Consider the following 21,328-nt stretch of genomic DNA (forward strand, 5'->3'; position numbering starts at 1 on the left):
CTTTAGTTTTTATTGATATATATATATATATATATATATATATATATATATATATATATTAGACTTTTATTTATATATTAATGATTAAATGTTATTTTTTTGTTGTTGACGTAAATGTTATCTTTTGAAGATAAGGATTAAAGGAATTTTTATTTATTCATAAAATTTGTATTTGATATGAAAGGTCTATAATACTCTAGTGTCTTAATTAATTAAGTGAATTATATGTTATTAGTAGTATTGAGAGACATAATTTTATAATGTCATGTAACCAATTGTGATCAATATTTAAAAGATTAAAAATAAAATTAAATAAAATTGTTTTTAAATTAAGTTAAAAAAAATGTTAATTAACTCTTTATTTATTTATTTTTTCCATTCCTCCTTCAGTCCCTCTCACCTAATTTCGAATCTCCGATTCCTATCTTTCTGGGTCACCACCATCTTCCTCCCCAATCACTAATTTTATTTTTATTTTTCTGTTGAGGAGTCCAAAACAACTATCTATCAAATTTTTAAACACTTCACTGCAGGTTTGACATGCAGAAAAGTTAATGTTTACGAAAGATTCTCCAGATACATGGTCAACTCACAACTCTCAACGATTCATTTTGGTATTAGCATTTTTTTATGTAGAGGTAGGTACCTTCGCCAATGATTGGAACAACATGGACGAATTTTTCTTTCATACATTTTAAACGCCCTTCGCCTAACATGAATGTCCCCTCAGCCCCCCCAAAAAAATAATAGTTAGCTGACTTGGAACACCATATAAGGGTAGAGCTGGCCGTAGAATAATATAAACATAGAGGCATATCATATTGCACAAATTTGTACTTTTTACCTTGGTTACTACATGCATCATTGCATGTCACAAATGCATCTATACGTAGAGGGCATATTTACTACTCAAATCAACTATGGAATGCTTAAGATAAATAATTTATAAGTAATATTGTATATCTTATTTTGGTAAATTTAAAAATAGTGTATATCGAAACATTATCTTTTATCTAGTGAATTGTTTAAAAGATCAACCAACAACCATTTCAATTTATCAGAATTGAGGATGCAATTGTATGAACAAAATCCAAAACTTTACGAGGCATGAAACATAAGCTTAATGCAACCAGTGGCAGAAACATATATTTCAAACGCAATTATCTTTATCTCGCTTGAATTTGTTTGTAAATGTAACAGACAATCCATCATTTGATTCAGTTTCAATTGTCATACCAAAAGAAATACAGAGAAATAAGCAAATTTAGTCTGAGGTGAATTGCAATTGCTATTCATTTTGCCAACTCTACCTCAAGCTAAAGAATAACACGGATGGAAAATCCAAATTTTGAGCACTCCCCTAAACCAAGCTCACTCGTCATCGTGTAAACAAAATACCATCTTGAATTTGAGAAACTAAATTGCCTTCACTCAATCAACGAGCCACTACGGAAGTGACAATTTGAGTAGCATCTACATCTAATCCAGAAGAAGTCAACGATCTCTCTAATGTCGCCGGAGATGGTTGAGTGAGAAGGGAGAGGCTAAGCACAATTTCTGCAATGGTTGGTCTAGACAAAGACTTATCTGATGTACAATTCACAGCCAAGGAGGCCAAGCTGAGAGCATAATCTATAGGATAATAGCTCTCTAACTTAGGATCCATCCATCTCCTTAACCTCTCCTCTCTATCCTCTTCTTGATCAAAGATCTTCCATATGTCCTTCCACAGCATAACCACCTCACCATTTTCTTTGGTTGTTATTGCTTTCCTGCCAGTAAGCAACTCTATCAGAACCACCCCAAATGCAAAGACATCTATTTTTGTCATCATGGGGTTGGTAAAAGTTCTGGCCATGGAGAAATTTGCTATCTTGGCCTTAAAGTTTGAGTCAAGAAGGATATTGCTGCTTGTAATGTCCCTGTGGACAATTCTTGGATAAGCATGTTCATGCATGTACTGCAGACCCATTGCAACATCCACTGCTATGCTTATCCTCTGACACCATGTAAGGGAGGCCATTGAGTTTGATGTTTCTGAAGAAGACTTGGAGAATAGCCACTCATCAAGAGACCCATTTTCAGCATATTCATAAACCACAAAACAATTCCCATCATTGTCTGATGAGACACCCATTAACTTCACCAGATTTCCATGATTCACCTTCTGCAGAATTTTCAGCTGCTCCACCACATCTTCCTTGAATCTTTTTATAGCTAAAACCTTACCCTCTATGTTTGCCTTGTACACTGATTCCCCAATCTTGCACTGCTCACTGAGGTTCATAGTACCTTCCATGATCACATTAGTTTCATACACTGTAGGCTTACTTACATAGCCAGAAACTCCAGAAAGTAGCCTATCTGCAGTTTCAGCTGATGAAGCACTCCTATTCAAACTCTTCATTTTAAGACAATATACATACACCAGTAATAGCATTGAAACGACAACCAGCAATGTGCATCCCAGGCTAATACCGATTATAACCGGAAGATGATTTCTGCCTTTTCTTCCATCTGAAGGAGATCGAGCAAGAACTGGCAAGCGTGTCACTGGGATCAAAACTGGAAGGTTGTTTGCAGCAGTCAAGTTTTGACCATAGTTGTTTTCACTCAATATGTCCTCTGGTGATGCATCAAACTTGTCACTTACAAGGGAAACATTGTCACTGGGCTGCCACACGTAAGTAATCAGGTACTTTATCCCTTTGTCCAACTGGTTCTTCGAAGGGCACTTGCAGAATAAAGGAAATACTACTTGGATGCCTATTGGCAACATATTTGGATTTAGATCGGGGTTTAAGTCGTCCACTACATGCCAATTCGTGAGATTCTCATATGAAGTGGTTGAAAGAAAGGAGAAGGTATCACCTTGGTTGATCTCGTAGGAGATATTGGCGAAAGAGCGGTTTCCAGTGCAACCACAAGTTACTGGTATCAGCAAAATTTGGTCGGGTATCAGCTTGTTATTATCAGGGTCCAAGTTACTGGCTCTTGCAATGGATAAAGGACTGGTGTCAAATAAATTAGATATGCTGGTCAGACTCAAAAAATTTGGAGACTGAGCAATGTATGTTACATAGGTTTCACATGAAGGAGGTGAATCAGCTGGGCATGAAAAGTTTGTGTTTGTTCCATTGGCCTGTTGTGATTGAGATGCAATATTAGTGGAAAACAACACGAGTGCAAGACAAAGAATCTGAGAACAGAGAGGAAGAAAGCAAGAGAAGACAGCCATCGTTGTGAACAAATGTAAGTTATGAGGGAAGGAATAAAGAGTCTATTATCACAGGCACTCTGTGTTGTTGTTATGAAGCATTCGTTGTCAATAAAAATATCCATTGGTTTAATAAAAAAAATCTGCTCCCGTCAGTGTCATTAGCTTTAACTATATTTTCTTTTAGCTTTCAGAATCCTCGACACTGTGGACACGTCAATATTTATATTAGCCAAATTGTATGCAATTCACGCGCATGATATAAAAATGGCAATATAGTAGTTTTGTAATGCCGAATCAAACTTTTGGACGGCCAGTTAATGTTCCAACCAGTTCTATCTATGCACGATATTAGCCAGCAAGGAGACACCTACAGAGTACAGACCAACTAAACTTCATGATCTCTTCGGGTAGGGGTAGCTTTGGTTAGACTTTTAACAAGGACCAAGACAATTATTTGTTTATGTAATTTATAGTTTTATACAGGCATCAAACAGTTTATTTGCTATTGTAATTAATACATGCAACACACAACTTAAAATGTTGAATCGTCAATTTGCATAGGATTCAACATAAGAAAGCTTTATCAAATTCACCTTAATTTAATTTTTAATCAAAGATAATCAATATAAATGGGCTGCCTTTAGCAGCTGAGGAAGACGTAGACCAAATAATAGATTTATGAGTGCAGTAGCCTACTACTTACTAAAATATCTTTCAGATTTATTATATGTTACGTATTTCTGGGATATGCCAATTCGTGTAGTAGTATTGTTTGCATTGCCGTCCTCATCTTACTCTCTCTTAACACCCTTTTCTCACCCTTTTTTAGTAACCGAGTGCATCTTTTGTTTATACGTCTTAACTGAAATTTGTAACCAACTACTTTTGTAAGAAAATAAAATGAATTGAAAATTGCAATAAGATAACTAATAAGAATACAAAATGATAATAATTAGATGCCCTGCAACTTGCATCAGTCAGCAGCCGACTGAATGTAGCTTCTCCACACGTTAAGAGCTTCATTAATTTTGTGATTAAGCAAAGATGACTTCCAGTACTAGATTAAGTGGATACAACGAAACATTTGGTAGCCATCAGAGCAAGGACTCATTTCTGAGTATCAACTAACGTCCTAGACTACAACTTCCAGAACTCTAATAAATACAGCAACTTAAATTTTTGCACTCAACCTCTCCGTCTAAAAAATCCCAAGTACTATGGGTATTGATTTCAAGGTTTTAAATTGGGTCACAGTCACAATTACATCACAGTCCTTGATATTGTAGAAAATTACAGAGTAATGCAACCGCAGTTGAGGTCACAAATACCAAAAACCCTTGGTGTTGCAGCAATAATTGCAATTGTGAACCGGTTTTTAAAACCTTGATTGTTTTTCACCTCATCACCTGTAATAATGTGTTGTGATGCAGAAACCCACACCTATTGTATAGACCTATGGATAGCCCCCATTTTAAGCAAAAGAATTTGAATAAATATCATAAACTCTAGTGAGATCTGCAGAGCTGACAGTCCACACATGACCCTGCAATGCATGTGGAAGGACTGTATTTATTTCCTCACAACTCTCTTCCACTGCTGCAGCCTCTCTCCGTCTCCCCTCTTGCCAGAGGCTCTTTACCAGTAAATCTTTGGTGGCAGAGTCAGGCATCACACCTGAATTCTTCATGTCTTCAAATAGCCTCCACGCTAGAGCAGCTCTTTTTGACTTGCAATAACCTTGGATTAATACCTTATATAAATAAGCATCTGGCTCTAGACCGCTCTGTCTAACCATTGAAAAGAGCTTTTGCACTGTTTTTATGTCTCCAAGCTGTGAAAAATAGTGCATCAGGCCTGAAAATGTCTGCATATCTGGGCAAATACCATTTAGAATCATATCATCAAGCATATCCAGGGCCTCAGAATTCCTTCCACACTTCGTTAATGTTCTTAGAAGAGAGGAATACAGAAGCATCAGGTTAACCTTTGATATGGGCCCGCAAAGTACTCGATCATCATTGAAAACCTTCAGAGCAGCATCAGCATTTTTTGAGATCCCATAAAAATCAAGGATTAGTCTGATGGTGCTGCATGGTAGTCTCATTCCCTCCCTTCTGATCTTGGAGATGAGTCCATCAACCAAGTCATTGCGTCCATGGCGTGCTAGAAGGGTCATAATTCTTTGTACTGTGTATATGTCATGACTAAATCCATGTTGACTAGCAACCCAGCAGAAGAAATTCCATGCAGCTTCTGGCGTTTTGAAATTCCTAAGCATCTTGCAGACCAATCTTGTTGTCCACACAAAGTTTGCACCCTCTAGTGCTGCTACCTCATCAGGACTCCAATTCCGCAAGGCACTGACCAGAGCCCGTGGGTCCAGCCATGGTTTTAATTGAATCCCATCAATATGATCACATTGACAGGCACCAGTTATATTCTCATCTTCACCATCATTCTCATTCTCTCCTTCATCCTCATCACCACTATCAATAGAATAACTTACACTCCTGATTCTCTCATCAGGCAAAATTTCTCTTAACAATTGCTCCTTGTCTTTAAGAACCACTTCCTTCTTCATCTGCTGCAGCAACAAACCCATGCCTCTACTAGGCAATATTCCATCAACTTGCATCTCCTCAACTAAAACCATGGCTTCATCAAAGCGTTTGCTAGCTACAAAACCCTCAACCAGAACGGAGTACTGTTTCAAAGTGCGTTTGATCCTCATCAAAGGCAACAGGTTAAAAACCTCCATTGCTTCTGATAACCTCCGGCACTTCACGAGGTGTTCAATTATTACAGTATAGGTTCTGCAATTCGGAAGAGACCCTTCTTCAATCATCCTGTGAAAAACTGTAACAGCCTCAGAGTCCTTTCCCTTCTGTGCATAAAGAGCCAAAACAATGTTATAAGATTCAGCACAGAGATGATTATTCTCTAGTGTATACTTTTCCCACGCTTGAAGAACAGTGTCAAGGTCCCCAGCTGCAGCATGCCACTGCATGAGATTCATAAAGCTAATCCTAACAGTGCCAAACCGGTTGGCTCGGATATCATGAAGGAGAGATTTGAGCTCAGAGCGTCGACCAGACTTGGCAAGCACAGTGGCAAGTGCATGGAGTGTGTTCTGGGTGTGGGAAAAACGGGAATTATCTTGAAGGGCATGGACAAGGGATAGAGCGGAATCTGCAGAAGGGGCAGAACGAAGGGCGTGAGTGACCACAAAAGAGTCCAAAAGACGGTGGTTTATGAGAGAAGGAAGGGAGGAGTTGGGAGTGTTGGAGCGAAGAGTGAGTCTAATGGAGTCAATGAGTTTGGCACGGTTGAGGTAGTGACAAACTTTGGTGGCAAATGGTTCACGACAACGGGCATAGGAACGAGCTTGCACTTGCAAGGTTAACCTGTTCAACAGGTTAGCCTCGCAAAAGAACGACCTCAAGTGCATTGGCATTCACCTCTGCTGAGGTTGTTTTTGCTTACAGTTCGTAATCGAGGAACCGTTTTTATTCAGCATTGGGTGACGCAAATAATCAAACACTTGGTGTGCGCATGCATGAATGAGCGGGAACACGATCTTATGAATAAACACAATCCGGAACAGTAAGCTCAAATCTTTCTTTGGTCCAAAATCCAAATCACAAAGATTCTTCTTAATTTATTTTTTTTGGGGTCAAGGAACTTGAAATTTTGGTGCCTAACACGCTACATCGATTCACATATGATTTGGGACGCAAGTAAATTGAAGCCACCACAATCTTTTTAAGCCAGTCCAGGGACATCATCACGTCTCCAATTACGGCCAACATAAGAAATCCTCCCGGCCCATTGGGCTGATACATGTAACATATCTAGAGAGTCTAATTATTGAACAAAGGCTCACGTGGAATACATCATAAGCAGGTAAATATACTAATCAGTCTGCTTTGTATAGTAAAGTCTGGTCACATTATTAATTTCAATGGATCCAGTATACTAACTAACTCACTAATTAAATAAATTGGACATTTTTTAAAAAATAAAAAATTCAAAAAGAATCAGTGAAAAACGTCAAAAGAAAATTATTGACATATTGGGCGCATTTCAGTTACTTTTTAAAACCTTTTGCGAGGCTCATTTACGAGTAGAATCATAGAATGAATTGGAAGAACAACCATTTCTCTCATCACTCACCCTAATCCTTAGGTTTTTCCTCTCCACTTTCCACCATCGGAGAAGCAGCCCATGGAAAAGGAACCTAAAGATTCAATATATTCACCATTATCCACGAGCATTTCTCCTTTGTAAACTTTTTCCTTTCAATATGTTTTGCTAAACCCTCATTGTATTTAGGGTTAGATAATTTTTGTGGGATTCTTCCATGATAACCTTGATTTAATGTAACTCTTTTAAATCCTAATGTAATTACTCATTGTTGAGATTGATCTTGCATGTGTCATGTGTGTAATATGAAAAATCATTTACATGTGTTTTAATTTGTAAAATATTATATAATATTATATGATAAGTATCATGAAAAATTGAAATCTCAAGTGGTATATCGATTAAAAATAAAATAACTAAAAATATATAAATATAAGATAATTATTATTTCATGTACATTACACAAGTTGCTCAACTAGTATATTTATATTAAATCGAACAAAAGATTTTTTTTTTTTATGTATATAGAGATAAGAAAGGGGACAATTGTATAAATAAAGATCTATTAATAACTAGGCTTTTATTTATACATATACGAAATAATTAAAACACACTAGCAATTTTTATTTTCTTAGCGCATAAAATCACTAAAATACAATAGCTAAAAGTGATTAATGAACATGGACACGTCAAGCATGCATTCAAGGATCATAAATAAAGGGAATCAAACACAAATCGTTTTTCCTCCCAATAGCCAATCCGAAACGTTCAGTCATGTCTATATTCTCAGGTTTCATCCCATTTGGGAGTTCCCAATTGAAGTGATAGAGTAATAGAGCCAATGGAAGCATAATGCTGGCTAAACCAAATGTGATGCTTGGGCACATTCTCCTTCCTGCCCCAAATGGTAGATACTCAAAGTTATTCCCTTTGAAATCGATAGGACTACCATCGAATCTCTCAGGGATAAATCTATCTGCATCAGTCCAGTATTGAGGATCCCTACAAATTGCCCATACATTTATCATGACTTTAGTCTTGACAGGTATTTCATACCCATCAATAATGGTTTGTTTAGAGCATTCTCTAGGGATCAATAAAGGAGTAGGAGGGTGTACCCTCAATGTCTCTTTGATCACCAACTTCAAATACGTTAGTTGCTCTAGATCACTTTCATCAATTATTTCCTTTCCTTTAAATACTTGTCTTAACTCAGCCTGTACTTTCTCCCTCACTTTTGGATTTCTCATCATTTCTGTCATAGCCCACTCTAGTGTTGATGCTGAAGTATCAGTTCCACCAGTGAATATGTCCTAGTAAAAAATAATCAAGCTTTTTCATATAAATTTTGGTAAAATGAAAGGAGAATTTGTATCTATTATACCATAAAACTGTATATTTTATGCATAAAAAATTAAGATAAAATGTAAAGAAATAGAAAAATATAATTTTATAAAAATTGTTAGTGTGAAAAGGCATAACTCGAAAAGAGAAATATGATGAAGAGCATGTTTGGGACAAATTCAATCTTTTGAAGAGTGTAAATTACATGTTCAATAGACTGAGATGATCAAATATCATTGCTTTATTAAAATTAGGTGTCGAAGCAAATTCGTATTCATGCAAATAGTTTTTCCAGTAATTTACTTACGTGGGATGCATAGGAAAACAAAGAAAGCACATGCATGTGACCTATTCCGGTAGATTTAAATAAAAGATAAGTGTTTTTTGCGGTATTTACTAACCAGTATCAAAGCTTTGACGTTACTAGTGGTCATTTTGATGTCAAGATTGTCACTTTGTTGGATTCTGAGAAGAACATCAACAAGATCTTCTTCCTCTGCTTCAACTCTTCCTTCTTTTACTCCTATTTTCCTTTCTTGATGGTCTTTGACAATGATCTCCAAGACCTTGTCAACCTGCTTATGCAACTTCTCCAATTTGGCCTTCTTCCCAGTTATGAAATGTATAAATTTCATTGAAGGAAACAAATCAGAAAGGTCAAATCCTCCCACAGATGCTACCATTTTCCGAATCAAAGACACAAACTCAGCCTGGTCCTTAGATTTTCTACCAACTGTTGCCCTGGAAACAGAATCATTTATCAGTGAGAAAATTCTGCTAGTGAGATTGATTGGTGAACCTGCTGAAGCTCGAATTGAGTCTATAAACTTTGCTGTTTCGTCTTCTCTGATAAAAGAGAGAGACTGGACTCTCTTGGCACTAAGAAGTTCTGACACGAGTATTTTCTTCATTTGTCTCCAGTAGTCACCGTATGGAGCAAAAACAATGTCTTTTCCACCGTAGGAAAAGATTTGTGCAGATATAAGATGTGGCCTCTGCAGAAAATTGGCATCGTGCGTTTTGGTTATTTCCTTGGCCATGGTGGGGGAGGATGCCACCACTGCTGAAATTTGACCTAGTTGGAGGTGCATGAGAGGACCATGTTTATGGGAAAGTTGTCTGAGAGCATGATGTGGAAGTGAACCTGCTAATGCTAGTTGATGCAGGTTCCCTATGATGGCTATCTTCTTTGGACCAGGGGGTAACTTGTCACTGGTTTTTGGCTTGTAGTTTTTAAGGAGACAATGCAAGAGCAACAACACAAAGAAGGTAACAACAATCACAAGTTGAGAATATTCCATGCCTTTCAGGGTTCAAACTGGAATGTAATCAAGTTTCCTCACAATACTGAGATACTGCTTTTTATTTATACAACTCTTTTAAATGAATAAAGTAGTGTTATTCTTTTGAGTTAATTACTTATACACTCATACTTTAAAGTTTATTTACACCGAGAACTAATTATATCTTTTAATTGTATCATTTTACTATAAATACATTTATTTTTAACAGTGACATGACACAATTAAAAAATATAATTGATTGTCCGTGTAAAAAAAAATTATACTAGCAGTGTATAGGTAATTAATTAACTTTTTTTTTTTTTTCATTAGTTTTTCAAGTAGAAAAGCTTAGGCAACTAATCTTTTTTAGTTAGTGAAATTTATAGTTTATAGCTCTTTTAAGCATTAAAAAAATGAGAAAATTAATAAATCACCCACCTCTGTCACTAAACTATAAAGAATTAAGTATGATAAGTTTATTAATTATTATAATCAATAAATAAAAAATTATACCTTTTTTGTTAGTCGACTTTATACCGTCTTTTTTATTAGTCGACTTTATACCGTTATTATAATCAATAAATAAAAAATCTTAAACCCTAAACTTTTAAAAAATATCAAATCAATTCTTAAACATTAATAAAATATACCAATTCAGACGCTAAAATGATAAATATTTAATACTTGATGAATTACTATGGAATTTTATTATTTTATAGAAAAGATTAAACTTAAAAGAATTGAAGGCTGATTGACTTTGAAATGTCTGAGGACAACGGTCTGTACATTAATCTAATTATTAATATTATTTTAAAGATCCATGATGCGAAGACTTGAACGAGTCCATGGTATTACGTTTTTCTTTTTCGAGTCAAAATGTTTTTTTTTTTCTTCCTGATAGCTATCAAGAAAACTTGCATTGTTATGCATATTTTGATTTTTAATATTAGCTTCTTTTTTTTTGTTGATTATGGCAGATTTTGAATTTAGGTTCGATGCCTATTCTTCAACCTCATTGGATCAGATACGTATCCACTGATCAACAAAAGGTAGATACGCATCCACTGATAATAAAAAAAAAATATATATATACACATCCAATACGTTAAAAGCTGTTGAATTTTGTGTCACTTAATTAATGAACTTTAATTGGTCCTCTACAAACTCTTATATCATCATCCATTGGTTTTAACAAAATAAAGTCCATGCATATTTTCAAATTCATGTATAAAACTAATGATTTTGAGCGTTTCCTTTCCTAAGATTTAAGTAAGGATAAATTAGAAATTGATCGAATTTGAATATATGATTTAATTGAAAACCACATTAATTACTCGACTGGAACGAAATTGTTTTATGTAAAAAAATACTTATGATTTCTATATAAAAAAATGCATTTTGAGGAGAAAGGGAGGGAATAAGAAATTTAGAACCTTAAATAAAAGAGGCAAGAATAAAAACATCAATGATAATCACTATTCACTATTCACCTTGATTTGAACAAACTATTAATTAATAATAAAAAATTAAGCTTATAATTAAAAATAATTTTATGTATAGAATATCATCAACTTAAATACACATCAACCTCCTCTCTAAGATCATAATAGATATTTTTAATCTATTATATAAAATTTTCTCCCCTTTCTATTCTAGTAATATAACTTGAGTCATATTTCATAACTCAATAAAAGATAAAGATAGCTTAAGATCAATGTCTCACTTAAATATGTACTCATGAACTTCTAGTATATAAGATCATAACAAATACTTTCATTTTCCTATGTAGATTGTTCTCTGCTTCTTTTCCAGTAATATAACTTATAAATAAAAGATAATGTCAGTTTAAGAGAACCTCCAACGAAGGTTTCTTAACCTATCCCCTATATTTAAGCATTATATCTAATAAGAAATGTCTATTAGAGTTGGCTTATATAGCACAAAAAATTGAAAACTTTTTAACTTCATCCCTTGTTGAAGCAACAAAGGTTGGATTTATGAGTCTTTCACATGGAGTGTTTGATGGAAACTTGGTTGGAGAATCCGGATTGATGTGAATCCTCTTCAAGTTCCTCCCTAGATCTTTGGCTCCTTGATTCTTCCTATGCTTTGCTAAGGTCTCCAATGGAGGAGGAGACCTTAGAACCACCAAGGTTTGGTGGAGAACTCTCCCAAGAGGCGCCACTCCTTGATGAAGAGATATCCAAAAGTCTTTAACATCTTTGATATTCATCCAATTCTCTTATCCCTTCCATAGAAGAGTGTGGTGAGAATTGAAGAGACTTATCTCTTCACCAAGGAGTGACGTCTCTTGAGAGAGTTCCCCACCAAACCGTGGTGGTTCTAAGGTCTCTTCCTCCATTGGAGACCTTAGAGAAGCTTAAGAATAATCAAGGAGCCAAAGGTCTAGGGAGGAACTTGAAGAGGATTCACATCAATCCAGATTCTCCAACAAGTTTTCCATCAGTGTTGTAATTGGTTGGAGAAACATCTTCTCCCATGCTGAAACCAAAACCAAAACAAGGGATAAAAAAAAGTGTGGGTGCTTAGAAACAACTTTCATTAGAGTAAAAATTGTAAAAATGTAATATGAGTTATTTATAAGTGATATAACACAGTAAAATCTATTAAAAGTGAAAGGAAGTTACTTCTAAAACAATTTTCATTGTAAATGCTCTAAGATACATATCAATTAATCAAATGTTAATTTTATGAAAGGTAAATAATTTTATGAAAAATAAATATAATGTCTTGTTATCAGAATGACCATGTCCATTTCGCTCATTTCGTTTTCGTTTCTAATATGGGTAATTGGGTATCAAAATTAATAACATCCCAATTCCGTTCATTTAATTTTTAATGTGTTATATGTGTCTTATATGTGACAGTTCCTTTCATTCATATCATTTCATATATTTTAAGTAATAATAATTTAAAAATAAATATTAAGTTATTTAACATTTTCTGACCTCTAATCCTATTATATTGGCTTTATCTTGAAAACAAAGTACTAAATTGCTTTGAAATTAAACTGGTCAGCAGTGTTGACCCGTGTGTCGCACGAGTCATATTTTCCATGAATATATCTCAACATATATTTATTGCAACAAACAACTTCCCAAAGATGCTTAATTGCTTAACCAAAACCAAGAACTTTGTCGATATATTGACTGTATTATACACTCTTCCATTATTCACTATACAGTCGTGGATATTTTCAATTAGTATGTCATGGTCAAATATTCACTTATGACCTAATCTTCTTTTTCTTTCTTTCTTAGGCAACTTATTCAATCCTATTCGACCCCATACCCATGAGACCATTTCAACGACTCAACGATGATGTACTATACTTGTGAGGCCCAGAAATTATAGTGTAATTCAGGGAACTGCTAAATCCTAAAAAAATATTAGCAATTATATTAAGTAACTTCGACGTTTGTAAATTGTTAAATTTATTACTTAGATATGTTGAGGACTAACTATTCCAATGAGATTGTTTTCTTTTTCTTTGTGGGGGCAGGATGAGAAAGTTTCCACTAGGGTGACCCATTCTGGCATTCTTGTTCTTAACATTAAATACGACAACCATTTACATAAACCTTTTGAATTCAATTGTGTAATTTTTTAGTGGCGTGACTTTTATGAGTTCTGTCCATACTTAAGTGAGCGGTATTTCACTTTCAACATAATATTCAAATTCTTCTTAAAAAATGTCCATTTTTAAAATTTAATTTTATCTATTGTGGAATTTCTTTATTGAAACCTTCAAGTGTATCAATTTATTGTAAGTAATAATTAAAACAGCAAAAAAAAAAAACAATCAAATCAACCAATATTATTAAAAATAGGTTGATTCGGGTCTATCGGATTCAATATTACTAATTTAAATCCATTATAAAACTAAGACTTTAAAAATATTTGAAATCTAGGTTTAAAACTAACCACTAATTAACAATAACATCCAACCTGATCAAAATAATTATCCAAAAATCTTTCAAACTCTAATCACACAATTTTTCTTTGCTATTTACAACCTAATAATATCTACAACCCAAAGGATTAATTTCAATAATAGTTAAAATAAATTTTAAAAAAATAAGTATTCAAAATTGGGATTGATGAATTTTTTTTCTCTCAAATAGTGGTAAAACCTAATGCACTCCCAATGGCAATACTACTAGACGTAAAACACTAGTAACATGATAGATTATGGGTAGAGAGATCCATCCAATAAGAAACAAAATAGTATACAATCCTTAATCATGTTAGGATTATTGGTAGACTTCTAAACCCTAAACAGTTGTACCAATTACAACTACTTAACCATTTTTATCAATCCAAATTGTTTCTTTTTCTTTAATATTTCATTGACCAGCAAATTCATACAAAATTTAAATAAATTAGTCGCAAATCAGTATTTTGACAAACCTTTTAGTCAAATTTTAAAATTATTTAAAGAAAAAACTGAGTTTCCAACAAAGTTCTAACGAAATTTAACATCCTTGAAGCAAAATTTGTAAATTACTAATGTGATGTGAAAAGAATGCGGATTAAATTTGTAAATTACAGATTGTTGAGTCCCCACTGTTTTTCTTCATGTAGCCTCGGTGGCTGATTGTAGTGGCTTACGTTTCTTACGTTTTTCACGTGTATGAATTTTGAAACTCTGTCTGGATCTTTGGCGCAACTCAAAACAGTGTAACTTAACCTCGTTGTTCTTCGAAAAATATAAGATTTCAAAATTCGCATGCAACACTGGAATAATTCTATCTATACTTCCATTGCTTCAGCTTCCTGTATTTAGTTATATAGAACATGCTGTGCCACATTTGACACGAAATTAAGCAAACGCAAGGTAGGAGGAGTAATTTTATTCCTTATTTTGTCTCGTGTTGAACTATTTGATATTAAAATCTTTGATCTATAATTTATATGACCAAGCTGAGATGACATGTATAGGCCAGAAAAATTACCTTTCAAAATTTCAAATTGGAAAACTTCCTGTCATATGGATATGGTCAAGGGTTCTTTTGAGCCCATACTTGAGCATTGCTTGGTTACCCAATCTGAATCCATCTCCATAATCTGAGGAGGTATCTGACTCAATCTGGTGTTTAAAAAACTCACCTAGTTTCTTCTCAAAGTCGGACCGTTTACCCTTCTTTGTTGATGTAGAAGAGGAGGAAGGTGATGATAACGATGAAGACGACGATGACGATGCACCGTCATTCCCATATCCAGTATAAAGCTCTGAATCTAACCACATATGAGCCAAGACTTGGCAGATTCCTTCTTCAACTTCTGGACTGAGGTTGGGATAACCTGTCAAAACCCCAGAAATTTTGTCCAACTTGGCACTATGAAACAAAAATATAAATTTTCTGCAGCATGTTAATAGCTGAATACCTTTAAGCCTAAGCCATGCATGCATCATCTCGTGAGCTAGGATTGATCCTGTTAACAACCTATAAACATAAAATTCTTGAATTATATATAGGGAATGTCATATGCAAGAACTGTAGATTATGAAAGTAGATTGCATACGAAGGATACCTAGGGAGGCCATACAAAACAAGAATAGCTGTCACTTCACAACGACGGGTCAGCCTATAAGGTTCAGTAATCATGTCTACTGCTCGGTAGCCTGCCCCAATCCTTGGCCTCCTTAAAATCTAGTATTACATGAAATATATAAAAGTAATAAAATCACTAGTTGATACACATTCTCTATAGCAGAATTAGATAGATGTGTGTCAAAACTCAATCTGCAGGAGGTGAGAAATCCATACAGTGGTGACAGTTTGCTCTTCTGACAAGCAGAGTCCTCTAGTTTCAGGTAAGTGGTGATGACCCTACATTCAACAGTGAGAAACAAAAGAACATCTCCAAGTTAGGACATAGAAAAGGAGGGGGGAAGAAAGAATAGAAATAACAACATTCCATGAATGAAATTGAAAGTTCAACACATTAACACTTGCATTCTTTTCTCCCTCCATGGCTTCATTCAAAGCTTGTCTCTCAACCAAGAGCATAGGAACTTGCTGCTCCAATTTCATATTTAAACCTTCATAAAATTCTTGTATTTCAAGGTAGAGAGGTTGGCATTCATGAGTATCCATAACTGACGAGTCTAGACACTCTAAACATAGCTTTCGACCATCATCAAGCAAAAGATATTTTGTATCTCTTGGCTGCACTGATTGAAAATCAAAAAAAAAAAAAAAAAAAAGGGAAGGGAAGGGATCCATCAGTAGCTCCCAATTGCTAAAAGTAGGATGAAATGTTTTGGAAGCTAACATAACTGACCTCCATTCTTTCGCAGCTACAACAACGAGGAGTGCCATCAAGCTCATGAGAAGGGCAATATTTTTGTAGCCAGAAAGGATGAGCTCTATACTCAATGAGGCCAGCTGAATTAGTTGGGATCTGCATATAAAGAATCAATAATTCTAGTTTACTGAACAATATATATTACTAGCAACATTTTTAAAAGGCAGACTTAGTTTTCTTTTTAAGAGGAAAAAAGCATCACATTTTCACCCCTGTGGATTATAGACTTAGTTTTCTTTTTAATAGGAAAAAAGCATCACACTTACAAGAAAAAGTGTTTGATGTAGATTAGAAGATTATGGTTTGGTTTTCAATTTCCTTGAAATCTGAAAATCTCAATTATATTGGATAATGAAAATGACCTCATAGCTCAAATATTACAGTAAATAGCTATGATTAGCATTTGAGGCTAATCAGGCTATTAAATGAAAAACCGTGTTATGTTTATGTTAACAAGGCTAATTTTATCCGATTACTTGACACTTGACAGCATATTTTGGTAGAAATTTAAACTAGAATAACTAGAAAACCCTAGACCTTAGATAGGATTGAACAAGAAAAACACAATGATTGTTACCCTTAAGTGGTTAATCCAGGATTTCCTGAAAAGTATTAAGACAGTTATTAAATTAAGTAAAACATAACTAAAACTGATTCATGAAGGGGTTCAAGCTAATTATTAAAATTTCAGAAGCAATCATACTTATATAGTCTGGCCCAAAAGACAAAATAAACTAATATCAGCTCCCTGTTCAGGGAGCTTACATAATGTTACTTAAGTTAGGTAACTGACCCATGGCCATGATTTGTTATAAAGATTAAACAACTACTAAGTTCAGCATAACTACCTAAGTAGTATGTATAGTTCTGAATTCTGATCTTTCTGAGACAAGAGAACAACTCAATATCAACAGAAAACAATTGAAGAAATTGCTTAAGCACATCAAAATTTATGAAACCTATAATAGAAAACAAGCACACAGAATTGACTAATAGACAACTGTAAGTGAAAACAACTTTGAAGATACTTACATAGTTCTTGCAAACATCACATCTTGGGTGATGTTTATCCCTATAGCATGATTTATGGTAAGGGCGATTGCTAGACATGGAAAACTGTAAAGGAATGAATTAAGCATAAACATATTGAGATTGACCAAAAAATAGAGAAATCATTTGAAGATCTTCATTTATGAAGCTAAGAATATAGTTTTGACTTCTTCTTTTTTCTGTTGAATTAAATTCAGTTTTGCAAACCAAGCAGCAAAAGAAAACAAGACTAAGTCTCTAACCTCATAATCAGTGATTGGAAGATGGCACGCATGGCAGCAGAAGCATTCTGGATGCCAGACAGCTCCTATGCAACTTAAAAATCTTCCTTGCCCAATCTCAGTCTTGCATCCAGCACAGATTCTGCAGGTAGATTAGATTTTACAGAAAAAGGTTATATCTTTGTTTTAATAATTAAGAGAGATTTATGAAACCTTGAAAAAAAAATTTTAAACATGTCTATTGTATGGATTCAAAATATTGGAATGGAGGAGAGTATTTTAATTTTCTTAGGTGGTCATAAAATCACTCCAAGATATTCTATAGGATGTTCTCCTCAATCACCATAAATAAGAAAGGTACAAAAGAAAACTTAGGAAAACTAACAGATGCCAAGGTGTCATGCATAAAATCCCAATCCAGTATTTTTCCCATTTCAAAGATTCAGACTAGAATCTCTTAAAATAAGATTGGGTTACCTTGTGTTAAGTCCAGATCAGTTAGTTGTATAGCCTATCACTGAGGTAAGCAATACTTAAAAGTGAAGTTTCAAAACATATTGTTTGCTAAGTTTTTATTTTTTATTTTTGGCACAAGCATTGCATTATTGGTTCCTTCATTTAGAACTTGTGAACTTCAGCAATTTCCATAAACAGTATAAATTTGCTATATAGATAAATATGTGATCATACCCACAATTACCTGTATCCAGAGGGAAAGAGGTGAGGAATAGATAAAAGTGAAGAATCATTGCCATATTGAGGCAGAGAACCAATTTCCAAACTTTCTTGAATTGCCCTAGCAAGTTGCTCGTCTTCCTCAAGTTGAATTTTAGCAAGACGTTGATCCTCATCTTGTTGAATTTTAGCAAGACGTTGATCCTCATCTCGTTGAATTTTAGCAAGATGCTCTTCTTCTTCTTGTTGAATTTTAGCAAGACGTTCATCTTCTTCTTGTTGAATTTTAGCAAGACGTTCATCTTCTTCTTGTTGAATTTTAGCAAGCTGTTCATCCTCATCTAGATGAACTCTACCAATATGCTCATCTTCCTCATCATCAATTATACATAGTTGCTCATCTTCAGATTGAGAATCATCCTCTAGGATATTATGAGACAAAAAACATGAGACCTTTTTGTAATACTTTGGTGTGGGAATAATTAATTGATTAGGACATTCATTTCTGAACACATATCCCCATAATTGTAGTAATTTAAAATTTCATTTCTTAGCATCACTCTGATTAGGATGTAAATGAAGTACTCAACTAATAGCACCAGAACCTTTGATCAACAAAGCATAATTTACATAAACAAGAATGAAGAAGACACATGAATAGGCATAAAAAGACAGGAAATAACATAAGAGGCATGTAAGACCTTGTAATAAATCAATGAGCATTTTGGTTAGATTCAGATTTTCAAGTTTAGGTACCTCATATGCAGTTTGCAGAATAATAATGGAATTAATTAAGCCAAACTAACCAGAAAATGAACTTTAGCTACCAAGTTGCAGAAGCATAAATCTTACCAAGAACTTGTTTCCTTTCCTGATCCTCCTCTGACAGAGAGATTGCAATTGCACGATCAATGTCTTCTTTCTCAATGTCCGTCAAATCATCCTGCATTGAGTCAGCAACTATTACAAATTCAGAGTATCTGCCAAAGTCTCAGAAAAATTGGTAGCTTGCTAAATCCATGACAATGTGAAAGCTAAAGTCACATAAAAGTAACTCAATGGCATGAAATGTCGTGACTTTTGACAATGATTTTAATTCTTATTAGAAATGGAAAACCCCGATTACCATTGAACTACGATGATTATCCCAAATTCTGTCCTCTCCATATCTGCCTTGGTATTGTCCACGTGAAACTTTATGATCAGAGCCCTTAAGCAACTTGGTAAACCAACCCATTTCATGCAAAATTATTCAACTTCAGGTTGGCAAACTTTGTCTGAAAATATGCCAAACAAGTAGGTAAGGAAATATATTCCACAACTCATATAGAGGGAATTCTACAGACCACTAAGCTTATTGAAAAAAGTAAACGCTATGCCCCGATTCCAAACTTCAAAATTCAAATGCAGCATGATCGTCCCTCTAGAAAAGCTTTTAACCAGCATCAACAACTACAATAATACACATATATATATATATATATATATATATATATATATATATATATATAGGCAACTGTATCATACATATATTGAAACTGTATCAAGTGTAAGAAGTAAGATGAGAGATTGCGAGGAGAACAAATCTCAATCGTGGATAGTTAAGATTAAAAAAAATCAAAACAAAATGGATTTTTGGCATATGATGGTAGGAGTGAACCTCAACTGTATAATTGAAATGGATGATTAAAATTAAAACAATCATCATTATCATTATCTATGTATAATTATATGACGCAGATTTGTTCGTCTCACCTATATCTATCAGTGCGTGTGTCCACTGTTCAGCATCGACAAATCTCAAAATAAGCAAAACAAGAAGAACTTCCTCCAGTCATAGACTCATAGGTAACCGTTCACTTCCCCAACACTCAATAAGGCTGCTCTCGATAAATAATTCACCCAAATTAACTTACTTCAGAAAAACAAAAAGATAATATTCAAAAAAAAAAAATCATCAAACCAACCACACACACATATTGATAAAAGATTAACAGAAGAGATATCGAAAGGAAAAAAAAAAAAAAAAAAAAAAAAAAAAAAAAAAAAGAGAGAGAGAGAACAATAGCCAGTTAGAAGAAGGATGAAGTGAGAACTGACCAGGAAGAGATTAAGAATCTGTAGAGACAATGGAATCTGAGGAATCAGAATTTTAGAACCCAATAAAAAAATAAATAAAAAGAGATCGTAAAGGGGTTAGAGTAAAGTAATGGATATAGTATGGTCATATACCTTGGTGGTACCAAGTAGCTATTGAAACCAAAAGACATAAAGAAAAGGGAGGAAGAGTACTTGGATTCTACTCAAAAAGGCAAATAGGAACAGTGAAATCTTTTTAAGGTAATATTATAATTATTAGCGTTCTCTATAAGACACGTCGGGGTTGAAGATAGAGAGAGAATCGGAGAGGCACTGAATAAATTTCAATGACACTGTCTACGTCAGCATGTGGGTCCTCTTCCATTGTCCATAACCCACCAAAGTTTAAACTTTTTCTGGTAGAGAGAAGTGGAAGACTCGTTTCATCTTTCACTTTGAAGTTAGGAACACATCAAAATGGATAGAACAAACGTGTTTTATTTTGGTTTTTATTCATTGATGAGATATAAAGAATGGAATATTAGAAAACACTTCAATAATGATACAATTATTCATTTCATGTTTCCTGATATCGTTTTCATAACATCTGTTAAAATATTCTTTTTTCTTTAATTTCATATTTTCTTAAATTTATCAGAACATTTTTACTTTGAACCAGAGTGAAGTGACCTTTTCAGCAAAGGTGATACGGATTTGAAATAAAATCATTTTTTTTTTATATTTCATATCCTCCTAAATGAATTTGTCAAAAATAAAATAAACAATAGGTAATCTTATTAAAATGTTTCAAAGAAATTCATTATTAATTCTAAAATTGTATAAAGTTGTATTTTGTCTTAATCCAAATTTTATTAAAAGAAAAAAAAAAGAGTAAAATGGCCCTAACAGTGTAATTGAAAAAATGTGATTTAGTAGGGATATGAGAGGAGGAGGAGGGATTAGTAAGGATATCAAAATAA

General features: G+C 34.1%; 4 protein-coding genes across 10 annotated transcripts; all 4 read right to left on the reverse strand.

Moving 5' to 3' along the window:
* Positions 1-1,132: 1,132 nt before the first annotated feature.
* Positions 1,133-3,965, reverse strand: LOC109801585 (serine/threonine receptor-like kinase NFP). The gene has a single exon (XM_083066855.1). It carries the CDS (start codon positions 3,236-3,238, stop codon positions 1,436-1,438), a length of 1,803 nt encoding a protein of 600 aa, XP_082922981.1. The 5' UTR covers positions 3,239-3,965; the 3' UTR covers positions 1,133-1,435.
* A 138-nt stretch (positions 3,966-4,103) lies between these two features.
* Positions 4,104-7,336, reverse strand: LOC109801519 (Tetratricopeptide repeat (TPR)-like superfamily protein). Its single transcript, XM_020362602.3, has one exon. It carries the CDS (start codon positions 6,672-6,674, stop codon positions 4,692-4,694), a length of 1,983 nt encoding a protein of 660 aa, XP_020218191.1. The 5' UTR covers positions 6,675-7,336; the 3' UTR covers positions 4,104-4,691.
* A 627-nt stretch (positions 7,337-7,963) lies between these two features.
* On the reverse strand, positions 7,964-10,237 carry LOC109801520 (cytochrome P450 71D8). Its single transcript, XM_020362603.3, has 2 exons — positions 9,109-10,237; positions 7,964-8,676 (listed from the first exon to the last, which is right to left on the reverse strand). The coding sequence occupies exons 1-2, from the start codon at positions 10,006-10,008 to the stop codon at positions 8,065-8,067; spliced, it is 1,512 nt and encodes a 503-aa protein (XP_020218192.2). The 5' UTR covers positions 10,009-10,237; the 3' UTR covers positions 7,964-8,064.
* Positions 10,238-14,735: 4,498 nt separating this feature from the next.
* Positions 14,736-20,638, reverse strand: LOC109800743 (protein DA1-related 1). Of its 7 annotated transcripts, none has more exons than XM_020361598.3 (14): positions 20,502-20,637; positions 20,370-20,405; positions 20,025-20,149; positions 19,396-19,546; positions 19,122-19,212; positions 18,295-18,691; positions 17,616-17,736; positions 17,356-17,439; positions 16,300-16,419; positions 15,972-16,184; positions 15,783-15,845; positions 15,547-15,665; positions 15,400-15,458; positions 14,736-15,315 (listed from the first exon to the last, which is right to left on the reverse strand). In XM_020361598.3, the coding sequence occupies exons 4-14, from the start codon at positions 19,504-19,506 to the stop codon at positions 14,978-14,980; spliced, it is 1,716 nt and encodes a 571-aa protein (XP_020217187.2). In that variant the 5' UTR covers positions 19,507-19,546; positions 20,025-20,149; positions 20,370-20,405; positions 20,502-20,637; the 3' UTR covers positions 14,736-14,977. The 7 variants fall into 7 exon arrangements, with proteins under 7 accessions (XP_020217187.2, XP_020217188.2, XP_020217189.2 ...); XM_020361599.3 differs by having other exon boundaries at positions 20,025-20,184; XM_020361600.3 differs by having other exon boundaries at positions 20,370-20,387; positions 20,502-20,616.
* Between the last annotated feature and the right edge of the window lie 690 nt (positions 20,639-21,328).

This window comes from Cajanus cajan, chromosome 11 (genome assembly GCF_000230855.2).
Source record: "Cajanus cajan strain Asha chromosome 11, NIPB_CcT2T_4, whole genome shotgun sequence".
Taxonomy (NCBI): domain Eukaryota; kingdom Viridiplantae; phylum Streptophyta; class Magnoliopsida; order Fabales; family Fabaceae; genus Cajanus; species Cajanus cajan.

Excerpts from the sequence above, each read along its gene's own strand:
- LOC109801519 (XM_020362602.3), bottom strand. The coding sequence starts at position 6,674 with ATGCCAATGCACTTGAGGTCGTTCTTTTGCGAGGCTAACCTGTTGAAC.
- LOC109800743 (XM_020361601.3), bottom strand. The coding sequence starts at position 19,506 with ATGGGTTGGTTTACCAAGTTGCTTAAGGGCTCTGATCATAAAGTTTCA. Across the intron at positions 17,440-17,615 it reads TTCCAATCACTGATTATGAG|TTTTCCATGTCTAGCAATCG; the intron begins GTTAGAGACTTA and ends ATTCCTTTACAG. Across the intron at positions 15,316-15,399 it reads TGCATGGCTTAGGCTTAAAG|GTTATCCCAACCTCAGTCCA; the intron begins GTATTCAGCTAT and ends GGGTTTTGACAG.
- LOC109801585 (XM_083066855.1), bottom strand. The coding sequence starts at position 3,238 with ATGGCTGTCTTCTCTTGCTTTCTTCCTCTCTGTTCTCAGATTCTTTGT.
- LOC109801520 (XM_020362603.3), bottom strand. The coding sequence starts at position 10,008 with ATGGAATATTCTCAACTTGTGATTGTTGTTACCTTCTTTGTGTTGTTG. Across the intron at positions 8,677-9,108 it reads ACGTCAAAGCTTTGATACTG|GACATATTCACTGGTGGAAC; the intron begins GTTAGTAAATAC and ends ATTTTTTACTAG.